The following is a 13,405-nucleotide window of genomic DNA, read 5'->3' on the forward strand; positions in this document are numbered from 1 at the left end:
AGAACTTCGAAACATGGAATTCGGAGTGAAAAATAATTAGAAATGTGTTCTGGATAAACTTGGTATCTATCTTGACTTGAAATAATATTTCAAAGCCAATGGCGCAATCGGAATTCTATTCTGAGCTACGGAACTCAAAAACAAGTTATTGGGCCGAATTCGAGTGAGATTTGGCCCCGACAGCGGTCCAAAACCGACTGTCTCCGAAAATCATGAAAATTTACCATCAAATTGGAAATAGAATTACAAGACTAAAACTCAACTAGAGTTTTGTCTAATTATTTACCGAAAATTCCCAGAAATTCATGTTTGAAAATATAATTAATAAAACTATTAATAAAAACATATATTTTCAAGGTAGTAAAATTCGCGGTGTTACACCTATTGTCCAATACTATCTTTAATAGTACTCTTGTTAATTTTCTTACACCGTAATCTTGTCTTCCTTCTACTATCAATAGACATTTCTTGCACTTTCCTTTTTCTTAATACTTGCTGTTATTAGTTCCTATCACACTCGTTTTCAATCTTTTCATGCAAACTTTCTCCCATCTTAAAGGGATAGTTTTTTTTTCCAAATCTAAGGTTTCCATTTCTGAAACATCACTTTCATTATTAACCATTTGTAGAATAAAAGGGAGATTTAGTGTGCTAGGCTCCCACCTAGTGGAGTTTGGGGAGAATATTTGTATGCAATCTTCTTTCTGCAAGCAGAGATTGTTTCTAGGCATTTGAAGAATGAACAATTTCGGGTGAAAATTTATCATATTTTAATTTAAATACATTTTTCTCAACAAATCACTAGTACATGAAGTGAAAAATTTTGTTGAACAACAGATGTGCTCCCGGACAAATCAATTCAACATGATAGCAAACATATATGAAAAGGGATAATACCTTAGTGGCATCTAATCATGCGGAAGTTGTGAAAGCTTGTTGACACCATGGACATATGCTTAACAATGTTACGCCCCTAATTGTTTCAAATCTTAGACCATGTCACCTAATGCCATTGCAATATTGTGGTTATGGTAACCACCACAACTACAGTTCGAGAATCACAATGATACGGCTGTATCGAGCCATAACATAACCATACACACCAAGTTTAAAAAAAATCTAATAATTTTTTTTAGACCGCAACTGTCGTAATGCAATTTAAAACACTCACAATGTCAATGTTAAGAAACACTCTACCTCGTCAAGTTTGCATCTTCTACAGAAAGCATGAGCGAAATCCATAATCTCTTGGGGTTTCACTGGGTTCCCTCCTATCATGTCCTTTTCAAGCAACACCAGATTAAACTCCCTTGTTACTAACCATGGTTTGTTAATTGTTAGAGTTTTTCCCATAAAACTACAACAGAAACTACTTCTTTGAACATCATTGTTATGTCCATAATACATTGCTTAGTGACTTTGATTAATATCTAATCTTGACATCATAATGGACAAATTGGGAAGTATTACATATTACTTTCACATGACAAGCATCATGATCATAATCACATAATTCTTTCTTAAAGATCAATATTTTGATATATATCAATGATTTATCAATCATAATTTTATTATGAATAAGCTTTATCGATAACATGATCAAATGGTCTATTATGCAGGAGTGCGAACCAAGTGATGCCCTGATAGTTCAGGGAGACAAATTTGGTCTTAGTTAGTGTTCAAAATGAAATATTGAAATTCATAAAATGCAAAAGATTCCATGTCAACTATAGAGAGTAATGTATGTTCAAGTTTGTATATGTCCTGACATAGCATATATTGTTGGAGTGTTATACAAATACTTAGGAAATTCAGGAATCGATTATTGTAAAACAACCAAAAGGATTATGAGCTATTTGAAGAGAAGAAATGATCATATGCTCACAAATAGGAGGCCAGACTCTTTGGATATCATTGGGTATCTAAATTTGGTTTTGTTGGTTTTCTAAGACAATAGATAACCATTTTGGGCTACATCTCTTTGTTGGCTAATGGGATAATTTCTTAGCATCGTTCCGAGCAAATAATTATTGCTTCATCCATCATCATCGTAGATTTGTGGCATGTTATAAGACATCAAAATAAGGGATTTGGTTGAATAATTTTGTCAATGAGTTGTGAATTGTGAAAGGAATTGAAATACCATTTTGATTATACTGTGATAACAAATCAATTGTCTTATACTCCAATAACGATCGAATCTCGACAAATTGGAAAGACAATGAGATCAAGTTCCTAATTGTCAAGGAGCAATTACAAAGTGAACAATTTTTTTGTGGAACACGGACAAACACCAAAATAACATATTGTCTAATACATGGTCTATCACCTAAGCTATTTCATGAGCACACCCCTAGCATGTGTGTCATACAATTTGATGATCTTTGGTATAGTGAGAGTTTGCCATTGAAGTAATTTTATGTTATATGTTTGGAATTATGAAAAATATTCTTATATTTGGATAATGTTCTAAAATAAAGTTTAGTTTTTTGTTCATAACAATTTGGAAAATAATATCTTTAATGATCTAAAGTTCCACTAGTTGAAATCATGAGTTTAACTCCTCTCCAATAGTGGAGAGGTCATTACTAGAATATGTGGCTGCAAATTTTTTAAACTTTATTTAGTTACTTTTTATTCAAAAATAATATGAAATCATAACCGTCAGAATAATTTTTTTGCCACGTGTCATAATCCTATCCAACACTGGACTCTCCAGTACCAAGTGTAATATTCATATTTTATGGTGGACAAAATAAAAGAGCATAAACTTCGTATAAATAAGAGTTATGATTATCAATTATAGATACATAAGTCAAATCAATTTTATTCATCTTATTAGATAAAAAACTAAAGTTAAAAGTAATCTATAACTACAAGCTTACTACTTCATTAAGAACTCATTTTCCTTCCATTAGAGTTCATGGATCTTTTAGGAATCTTTCAGCTCTTTATTCCTTTAAAATGATTTGACATGTATGAACTCCACTATATGATTATAATGTTGATCGTCATTGTAGTATTTCTAATAATTAAATTCTAACACAAAGAAAAAATGAAAAGACTATTGGAAAACATTAAAAAAATATTATTTAGAGAAAACACATGGTTTGAATATGTACTTTTCAAACCAAAGTGAACAAGAAATCGTAGTTCTTTCAATTATTCAAATAATTATGTAATTATTTCACCCAAATATTATACTTAACTAACTTTTCTTAACATTTTATTTAGTAAGATAATCATTATTTAAAAGAAATCAAATTTACAAATGCACTTTCAAGTATGTTGTTGGTGAATAGAAAATGAAAGATGTCAATTTTGTATAATTGTCATCAAAGCAGCAATTTGAGGGCAATAAACTATGATGGAATTCAGACCTAATTACATGACACCATATGTCTAACTTGAAAATTTGCTATAGAAAAAGGAGAACATATTATCATTGAAAAATGGTTATTTTGCATTATTATCTAAGTTTATGCTTGTGTCTCATTCAAATTTTTTGACCAAGCTAAGCTCTCTTAGATAAGGCTGAGAAAATCAAAAGAGTAAATACTTTTAGATTCTTAATCTCCTCTATTAACTATATAATAAAAAAATCTTCTCACATCATTTATTGTCACATGTCAGTTTCTCAATCATTTATTTCCTCCAAAATGATTTCATCTCTTTTATGTTTATATTTCCACACTATATATTTCATTTCCTATTATAATAATATTAAATTCATTATTTCATTTCTTGATACACTTATAATGCATCGACCCACACTTTATCTGATTCTCATAAAAAATATCACGTTTTAAACTCCTTCCACATCATCAGTTGTCACATGTCACTTTCTCCTTAATTTGTTTCCCTCCTAAAAGGTTTTATGGTGCTATAATGTATCTACCTCATTATATAATCAAATTTGTACAATGTACATTTTCATAATTAATAATAAAAAAAATATATGAATATGTAATGTGTTATATTGCTGACAATGATGAAAAAATAACTACTACAATACTCAAAACTTTTAAAGTTTTAATTAACATAATTATGAGAGATGTGATGAATAATATTTATTATTCTTAATTATTAATGATAAATAGCTAAAATTTAGAACAAAAAATATATCATGTATTAATAGTCTATTTTTTTTCTTTTAAAGTTTTCATTATGAGAGAGGTGATAAACACAATTTGATATTTGTATTAATGATAAATAGCTAATAATATATCATCATCAAACTAACTATTTGACCAATTAATACTTTTATTATCAAATATTGTTATGCCATTTTTAGTAGCAAAACCTTAATATAATCCATCTACCTTCACTTATGTAGGTATTTAATTTAAATTGAAAAAAACTATATATTTTCATCATATTCAATAGTTGTCTTAATCTATCTATTATATTTAACATTTTGTATTACTCTAAGAATTATTGTACTTTTCACCCATCAAAGTTTTTTGATGATTTTCCGTTGAATTTTAATATTGTAGTTTGGATTATTTTGATTTTAATTTTTCCCTATTATAATTGAAAAAATCAAATTCGAAATTGGAAAATTGTTTCATTTTCTACACCTTTATTTTTAAAAAAATCACATAGTATCATGTTTCGGTTTCCTAATTTCATTAGAAAAATTAAATTTGAAATTGTTATTTATTTTTCTTATGTGTTTGAACATGTAACTACACAAGTAACACATGTGTTCTTAACAATGCAAATGTACGAGTAACAAATGTGTTTTAACTATGCAAATACATGGGTAACATGTGTTCTTAGCAATGCGAATGTACGAGTAACATATGTATTTTTAACCATGCGAATACACATGACACATGTGTGTTCGTAACAATATGAATACATGGATAACATGTGTGTTTTTAACCATGTGAATGAACGAATAACATGTGTTCTTAACCATCTAAATGGACATATAATATATATTCTTAATCATGCGGCAAAAAATATTATCACATGCTAAAACACGAGTGACTTGATAGTTGCTATCATAAAAGAATCATCTCCAATATTAGAGATATAAATGTTATTTTTGTATTTGCATTGAAGTGTAAAAATATTATATCATTATATTTAAATGATAAAAGTGTCACATTCTTTTGTTTTTATATTATTTTTAATGTATTTATCTCTCCAATACTAAAGATAATCCTATCTCTATCATTTTATACAAACTCTAACTTAAGTATAAGGATGTGTTACAAGAGCTATTATTAGAACATTTGAGTATAATATCTATGCATTCTCAGTGTAAATATTTATACACTATCGCTACATCGTTTATCTTTCATTTGAATTACTTTTTGAAAAGTCAATCATGATTAAATATGAATGGTGAGTGGGACAATAACATTGTATAAAACTCATATATTATCAGTGCATACATTGTTTTTCCTCTTTATCCCAAACTTAAGTCAATTTATTATAAAACAAGAGACAATCATTTATGAAATGTTGTCCCTTTTGTTGAAGTCACATTCTAATGAATGGTGCTAATGAGTTATGGAATATGGATACAAGAAGGGGAAGTCTGTTTTGGAAAACCAAGTCATTAGTTCTTATTCTTCTTATGTACTAAATTTGTCAAATTTGAAGGCAAAATTATCTTCTTCTTGTTTTTTTTAAACTTTTTTTAATCAGAATGTTTTTATTTTCTTAGCTACAAGAACTTTGTAAAATTTAATCAAGTAGCTGAAAAATATTGTGTTCAATTTGGCTAAAAACTCCAGTGTAACTAAAATGAATCAACCTTCACTTCACTCATTTCAATCCTAAAATCAAACTTCATTAATCTTTGGGATAATGATCTACTATTTTAAATGATATTCCAAACTATATCTCAAACCAATAAATATTTAATTATTTTAATAAATATATCATGTTTTCATTAATCTGATATATGATTTGCCACATCATTTCTACAACATATCCTTATATTCCATTACTAATATACAAGTTGCAGAAATCAAAACTCTACTTTCCCTTGTGGGGTTTAAAACCAAGTCTCCTAGGCTTAATTTGTTTGGGACTTAGGAGGGAAAGGGAAGAAGAATGATCAAAGGTTAGGAAGCGGGGAATGGAAGAGAAAAATAAGGAAATCCTCTCCTTTGTTTGATAGTATGAAATTTAGATGAAGGAGAGTAAACTAATGATAATGTAAGAATATTTTAACAATGAGAAATTGACAATAATATATAATTATATATTATTACTAAACATATTTAGCTATTTTGACATTTTATCTATGAAAATCCCAAATTTGAGGAACTTTAAAAAATAGACACATGGAGGATTTGAGAAACCCTCAAAAACCTTTCACTCTCCTTGATCCAACTCCCAAACAAGGGAAAAACTTTCTAAAGTCATCTATTTCCTTCATTTCCCCTTCAAAACCCCACTCACAAACAAGTCATCTATTTCCTTCATTTCCCCTTCAAAACCCCACTCACAAACAAGGCATTAGCTTTTACCTGCTATGAGGATGGTACACGGTTCATTCTTATTTAGAATTTAATGTGTCATATCAATAAATTAATATTGACAAATCATCCCACCATGGATGGAGGAAATTAATTGACAATTTAATGCTTCGGGAATAAATGAATCATAGAGACTACATTGTATGGTCTATTAGATTTTAATTTATAAGTTTTACTAAAATAGATTACTTTTTTATTATTTTTTAAAAATAATACAATAATTGATTGTTTATATTATTTTGTTAAACTAATATATTGGAATATATTATTTTATTCATTATGCGTTTATCTCTAGCTAAAAATTGTTTTTTATTATTATATTATTACATTATTTATTAGTACAATATTTTTTATTAAAACTAGTGGTCACAGACATGAAGTGTCTGCTAGCCCATATTTATACTTTTATGATATCAATTATACAATTATATATATTTTATATTGGAGAATTGTATTTTTTATTAGGGATATTTTATATTATAATTTTTTGTTTTATTATAATGTTAGAGGTGGTTAATATGTAGTGGTGGTTACATATGATTATAAGTTTTTTTTGTAGAAGTTAAAACGTTTAAGGGGGAAATAGGAATGTGAAACTACACCATTGTAGTTACACCATGTTTTCCCTTTATATATAGTACTAGCATGTTGACCGACACTCCGTGCTGATTGACCCGCATTCGTATTTTTTTTAATATATAATGTATCAGCTTCATGTTATACTATTTAAGAAAAAAAATTTAAATATAAAAAATGCAATATATAAACTTAGTAGATAATGAAAATATAGATAAGAGAATCCATGGAAGTAATATGTGAAAGTTTATATTAGTTATTAATGAGAAATGTTACAAAAGATAAATTTGGAATATAAAAATTATGTCATGGTAGTGATTTTTATTTGTTTTGGCTTTAATAATATAGAAGTATAGATATAGATAAATAGATTATAAAGTTTATATAAACATGAAATTAGAAGTTATAAAAGTTAAAATAAGGAAACATAAAGTACTCTATGAGTAATTATTTTATGTTTATTAGTATTAGTATAAATAAATATGAAATTAGAAATTATTAAAGATAAAATAAGGAAACATAAAATACTACATGGGTAGTTATTTTATGTTTTCCTATATAGTATAGAATATATATATAATATATATATATATAGTATAAATATATATTGTAGATAGGAATGACAACGAGACGGATCGGGGTCGGGTTTGCACATACTCAAACCCGAACCCGAAATTCAAAACCCGAACCCAAACTCAACGGGGTTGAAAATAAAAATAATATATACGAACCCATCGGGTTTTGGGTAACCCAAACCCGAAAATGATTAAGTATTAAGGAAAATATGATATTATTTTCGTGTAATTTTTCTCTAACATTTTTATTTTCTCTTGTATTATTTCATTTCTTTTATGTTTGAAGATCCAATAATATGTAAAGTAAAATTAGAAATTAAAAACAATTTGCAAATGATAGAAATTTCAATTTTAAATTGAATTACCTTACTTCGGGGCGGGTTCGAGTTAGAGTCTTTGTTATACCAAACCTGAACCCGAAATTTAAACCCGGGTAAAACCCGAATCCAATCATATCAATTTTTCCCGTTAAATTTGGGTTCGGTTCGGGCAAGTACTCACAGGTTCGGTTTTTATTGTCATCCCTAATTATAGATGACACTATACACATTTCCCTTAATTAATCTAACAAATAACACAACTTGGTAACCATAAAGCCACTAGGAGTAAGCTACTTTAGTGTTTGGATTATTTGCATAGGTGTATAAGTTCAAATCTCATGATCACCATTGTAAAATAATCCCCGTAAGCACATGTTTAGTGTGCTTTTGGTAAGACAAGCTTATAAATTTCACAATCAATAAGCTCCAAGGGTTGTTTGATAAATCTAAATGAAGAGAGATTATAGCTTTCAAAAAGAAGGAGGTTGTAACTTATTTGGAAGTTAGATTTTGGAAACTTAATTACCTTAAGAGTTTGTTTGTGAGTCAAATTTTGGAAGGAAAGATAATGAATAAAACAACTTGAGACTCATGAAATATTGGTAAGATAATTTTGAATCTTTCAAGTTCTTTTCATTTCTCTCCAAAATTGAATTTGAAAATGGACCCTAAGTAACTTTTTAATAATATAACAGCTTTACATAATTCATGTATATTTTTGCCCTTTTATTTTTTGTCGATTGACATTGTTTGCCTCAATATAAAATACCTTAATCTCACTATTCCTCAACCTACCCTAGTCTTTATATGTTTCATTTATATCCTCACTCTTCATTAACCTATAATAGCCTTTAAATGCCTCATTTATATCTTTTCAGTTGGAATAGAAGAATGGCATATATTAACGCTGAATATATCAATAGCACTAAAAATCGACAACACAAGGACTTTTTGTAAAAATGCAATAGAATCTCTATTATGCAAGCACCACCAAGAATTTTTATGAATGTAATGCAAATAATAACGATCGAATGATGAAAATATTGAAAAATGGTGAACCAGATAATGCAAGCATCATTTAGATGTGTTTAAGCTATAGAACTAGAGTGAACCAGATCCAAACAATCAATAATCTTATCATTTTATATATGCCGGTTTTTTTGGGTACTATCATTCCTCACCTTTTTGGGTAAGCCATTTTGGAATTCGTAGCTAACCCTTCCAACAAGTGCCGCTCCCAGATTACATATACTGATTTGGTCATACACATTATAGGTTTGAAAGTGAGAAGAGGAAGAAAAGGTTTTAGAGATAGGATTCAAATAATGTTGTTATGTAGTAAAAGTAGAACGTGTACTAGGTTTTGGGCTAATGTTTTGGCCATGTTTTAATTGTAATAACAAAAAGTGTGGAAATAAAATAGGTCTTCTTTTTTACTTTATTTTATGAAACTTTTAATATTGATTATAAATATTATAATTTTATGGTTATTCTATAAAAATATATAGTGTCACCATTTGGGATTCAATCAATGACCCACATATCTTGACTAGATTATATTGTATCTTATTAGGTTAAATATTTATTTTATGTAAGCGATAGTTATTCAGAACGAGAATTATTATAAAATAGTTAAAAAGTAGTTTTGTAACTATAAGCATGATTATAAAATAGTTGTTAAACAAATCATGATCACTTTTTTGTTTAGGGATGAATGCAGTTCCATTTTGAAAATTTTGTTCTCAACTTCCCTAGGGGAATGTGTGAGAACTTGTCACCTAGACTTTACCTTAAACATATTCATCCATCCAATATAACATATATTCTTTTGGATATGATATGTTTATATATTTATTTTTTGGACATACACCTAACCTATTTAAAAATCTAATTGATAATAAGTCTTTTATAATATGGGGAGATCTTCACTTACTATAAGAGTAAGTTTAAAAGATTTATTCCAATATCAAGTTTAAAAGACTTACTCCATATTCTAGTCATCAATTCTAAAGAAATCCAATGGTTTGAATTAGTGAGTAGATATAAACAATTAGATTTACCTAAAATTAATGGCTAGGATGTGAAATAAGTCTTTTAAACTTACTCTTGGAGTAAGTAGATCATCTCTTATAATATAAGGTCTTTTAATAGTTGAACAAATTTTAAATAAATTTACATGCATAATTTTAAAAATATATTTATACACATCATTCATTAATTTTTTATATTAAAATTTCATTTATAGTAATTTTTGTTACATTTAAATAGTATATATAAATATCAATATATAATATTTTTATATTTTCTAAAGTCCAACACGGGGAAGTAAATAATTTTTTTTAGAAAAACATCTATCTTTCATGTATATAAAAAGAGAATAAATTGTTTCTATATATTAGAAGATAACTTATATTCTTAAATACATTCATTATTTTATTATTTGATATACACTCATTTAAAAAGATAGGTTATCTCATAAAGAAATACTCTTCAGGAAATATGAAAGACAGCTGAGGGCAATTTCGGAACTAAAAAGTTAATGCTTCGATATAAAATCCCTAAACCCTAAAATTTATAACTCTTTTCACTATAGCTCAGTCTCTGCATTGCGGCTTAGTGTTCCAAACTTCATTCCTCTTCGAGGTATAATCCACGATTCGTTCTATCTCGTACTTTTTATACACTTTCTACGTTATTTCCTGATTCATTTTTTGTTGAAAATGATGTAAAATTCATTTTATTTTTATTATTAATTGTTGTGTGTTGTTGATTTTGATCGATTAGTTCTTTCTGGTGTTTAGAATTGTATTTGTGATATTGGGTTCTTTTGGTTTTGTAATTGATTCTCCGGAAAAAAAGTGTTTATGATTGATTGGTTGTATTTTTGTTTTGGATTTCATTTTTGTTGTTGCATGCAAAGATCTGATCATTTTCGTTTATAATTTAGCTTATTATTATAACTTTTAATTCTGGATCTGTGGTTATTGTGATTCTATGTTGTTCAGCGATTTTTCTTTTTTTATTTTTGGATTTGTGGTTTAGTTAATAGGTTGTTATAATCTGTTAATCTTTTAATCTGCCTTTCTTGTGTATATACTCTGTTGGAACTCAACATGTTTTAGTGTTATCTTTTTAATGTTTAAGTGCTTGTCAGACATAATGTGTTTGGCTCCCTTGTTTTATTAACTTTTATTATTGTTTTCTGACTTTTGCATTCTTTTGAATTTTGATCCAGTTTAAGCTATCATGGGTAAGGAAAAGGTTCACATTAACATTGTCGTCATTGGTCATGTCGACTCTGGGAAATCAACTACCACCGGCCACTTGATCTACAAGCTTGGAGGTATTGACAAGCGTGTTATTGAGAGATTTGAGAAGGAAGCTGCTGAGATGAACAAGAGGTCATTCAAATATGCCTGGGTGCTTGACAAGCTCAAGGCTGAGCGTGAGAGAGGAATTACCATTGATATTGCATTGTGGAAGTTCGAGACCACCAAGTACTACTGCACAGTCATTGATGCTCCCGGACATCGTGATTTCATCAAGAACATGATCACGGGAACTTCCCAGGCTGATTGTGCTGTTCTTATCATTGATTCCACAACTGGTGGTTTTGAAGCTGGTATTTCCAAGGACGGTCAAACTCGTGAGCATGCTTTGCTTGCTTTTACTCTTGGTGTCAAGCAGATGATCTGTTGCTGTAATAAGGTCTAATTGTGGACTTCATTTGTCTTATTTACTTTGCTACAAGTTTTAGTATTTAAGTAGTTGTTTTCTGATTATCCTATATGGTTATGATTTCTGATTATTTTAAGTTAATTTTTATAACAGATGGATGCCACTACTCCAAAATACTCCAAGGCCAGGTATGATGAAATCGTTAAGGAAGTTTCTTCCTACTTGAAGAAGGTTGGTTACAACCCAGACAAAATTCCATTTGTTCCCATCTCCGGTTTTGAGGGTGACAACATGATTGAGAGGTCCACAAACCTTGATTGGTACAAGGGCCCAACTCTTCTTGAGGCTCTTGACCAGATCAATGAGCCCAAGAGACCCACAGACAAGCCTCTCAGGCTTCCCTTGCAGGATGTTTACAAGATTGGTGGGATTGGTACTGTGCCAGTCGGACGTGTTGAAACCGGTGTCGTGAAGCCAGGTATGTTGGTGACTTTTGGTCCCACTGGTCTGACAACTGAAGTTAAGTCTGTGGAGATGCACCATGAAGCTCTCCAGGAGGCTCTTCCAGGAGACAATGTCGGATTTAACGTGAAGAATGTTGCAGTCAAGGATCTCAAGCGTGGTTTCGTTGCCTCCAACTCTAAGGATGACCCTGCCAAGGAAGCTGCCAACTTCACATCCCAAGTCATTATCATGAACCATCCTGGCCAGATTGGAAATGGATATGCACCCGTGCTCGATTGCCACACTTCTCACATCGCTGTTAAGTTTGGTGAGCTTTTGACCAAGATTGACAGGCGATCTGGTAAGGAGCTTGAGAAGGAACCCAAGTTTTTGAAGAATGGTGATGCAGGTATGGTTAAGATGCTTCCCACTAAGCCCATGGTGGTTGAGACTTTCTCCGAGTATCCTCCTCTCGGTCGTTTTGCCGTGAGAGACATGCGTCAAACTGTTGCCGTTGGAGTCATCAAGAGTGTGGAGAAGAAGGACCCCACTGGAGCCAAGGTCACCAAGGCTGCAGCAAAGAAGAAGTAAATGTATCATGGTATTTCTGCAAATTGTCATTATTGTGGTTACGTAAGACAATGGTTTGGTTTTTGGTATTTTATTTTGAAGAGTCTAGGTGTTTTTTCTTGTTATAGTCTGAGGTGTCATTTATTTTGATTTCAATGTGTTGAGAGTCCTGTTTTATTAATGTCCAGTGTTATGAGAACTTTTTTGTCACAAGCAGAAAAAGGGTTTTACTTTTACTCCTTCGCTGCTGAGGGATATTTGGATAATTTATATATGCATTTAAAATTGTTAGTTTTTTATCACCTTTTCTTGATTTATGGTTTTACTAATACTTTGGGTAGTGGTTCAATTAGATCCACAGAAAGACCAGAATGTGTGAAGCGTTTGATTGGAGTTATACTTGTTGGCAAGTACAGTTACATATTGATGTGGGAACTTGTTAATAAAGTTGGATTCATGAGAAAATTATTATGTCAATTGAAACTGTTGATCTGTTTTAACATCTATGTCAGTCTCAGGTGTCGCTTCACACTAAAATAGTAAAAAATTAAGTGGTTATTCAATAGCCAAGTTAGTTATGAAACATTTTTAGTTGCAAAACATTGTTATAACACTTGTAAGTTGTTTTAACCTTCATACCAAAAATCAAATATCAAAAGTTTTGCATCTTCAGTACTATAGTTGAGAACAATAACTTCTTGACTATTAAATGTTATTTAAATATATAAGAGTTAAGAGAAAA

General features: G+C 29.8%; 1 protein-coding gene across 2 annotated transcripts; it reads left to right on the forward strand.

The window, feature by feature from the left end:
• LOC109350645 (elongation factor 1-alpha-like) lies at positions 10,521-12,951 on the forward strand. 2 transcript variants are annotated; one of them, XM_019591879.1, is made up of 3 exons: positions 10,521-10,614; positions 11,207-11,679; positions 11,803-12,951. In XM_019591879.1, the coding sequence occupies exons 2-3, from the start codon at positions 11,218-11,220 to the stop codon at positions 12,682-12,684; spliced, it is 1,344 nt and encodes a 447-aa protein (XP_019447424.1). In that variant the 5' UTR covers positions 10,521-10,614; positions 11,207-11,217; the 3' UTR covers positions 12,685-12,951. The 2 variants fall into 2 exon arrangements, with proteins under 2 accessions (XP_019447424.1, XP_019447423.1); XM_019591878.1 differs by having other exon boundaries at positions 10,566-10,615; positions 11,188-11,679.

The sequence above is a fragment of the Lupinus angustifolius genome, chromosome LG06 (assembly GCF_001865875.1).
Source record: "Lupinus angustifolius cultivar Tanjil chromosome LG06, LupAngTanjil_v1.0, whole genome shotgun sequence".
NCBI lineage: Eukaryota > Viridiplantae > Streptophyta > Magnoliopsida > Fabales > Fabaceae > Lupinus > Lupinus angustifolius.

Coding starts and splice junctions, on each gene's coding strand:
- LOC109350645 (XM_019591879.1), top strand. CDS start 11,218: ATGGGTAAGGAAAAGGTTCACATTAACATTGTCGTCATTGGTCATGTC. Junction 11,680..11,802: donor TGATCTGTTGCTGTAATAAG/GTCTAATTGTGG, acceptor TTTTTATAACAG/ATGGATGCCACTACTCCAAA.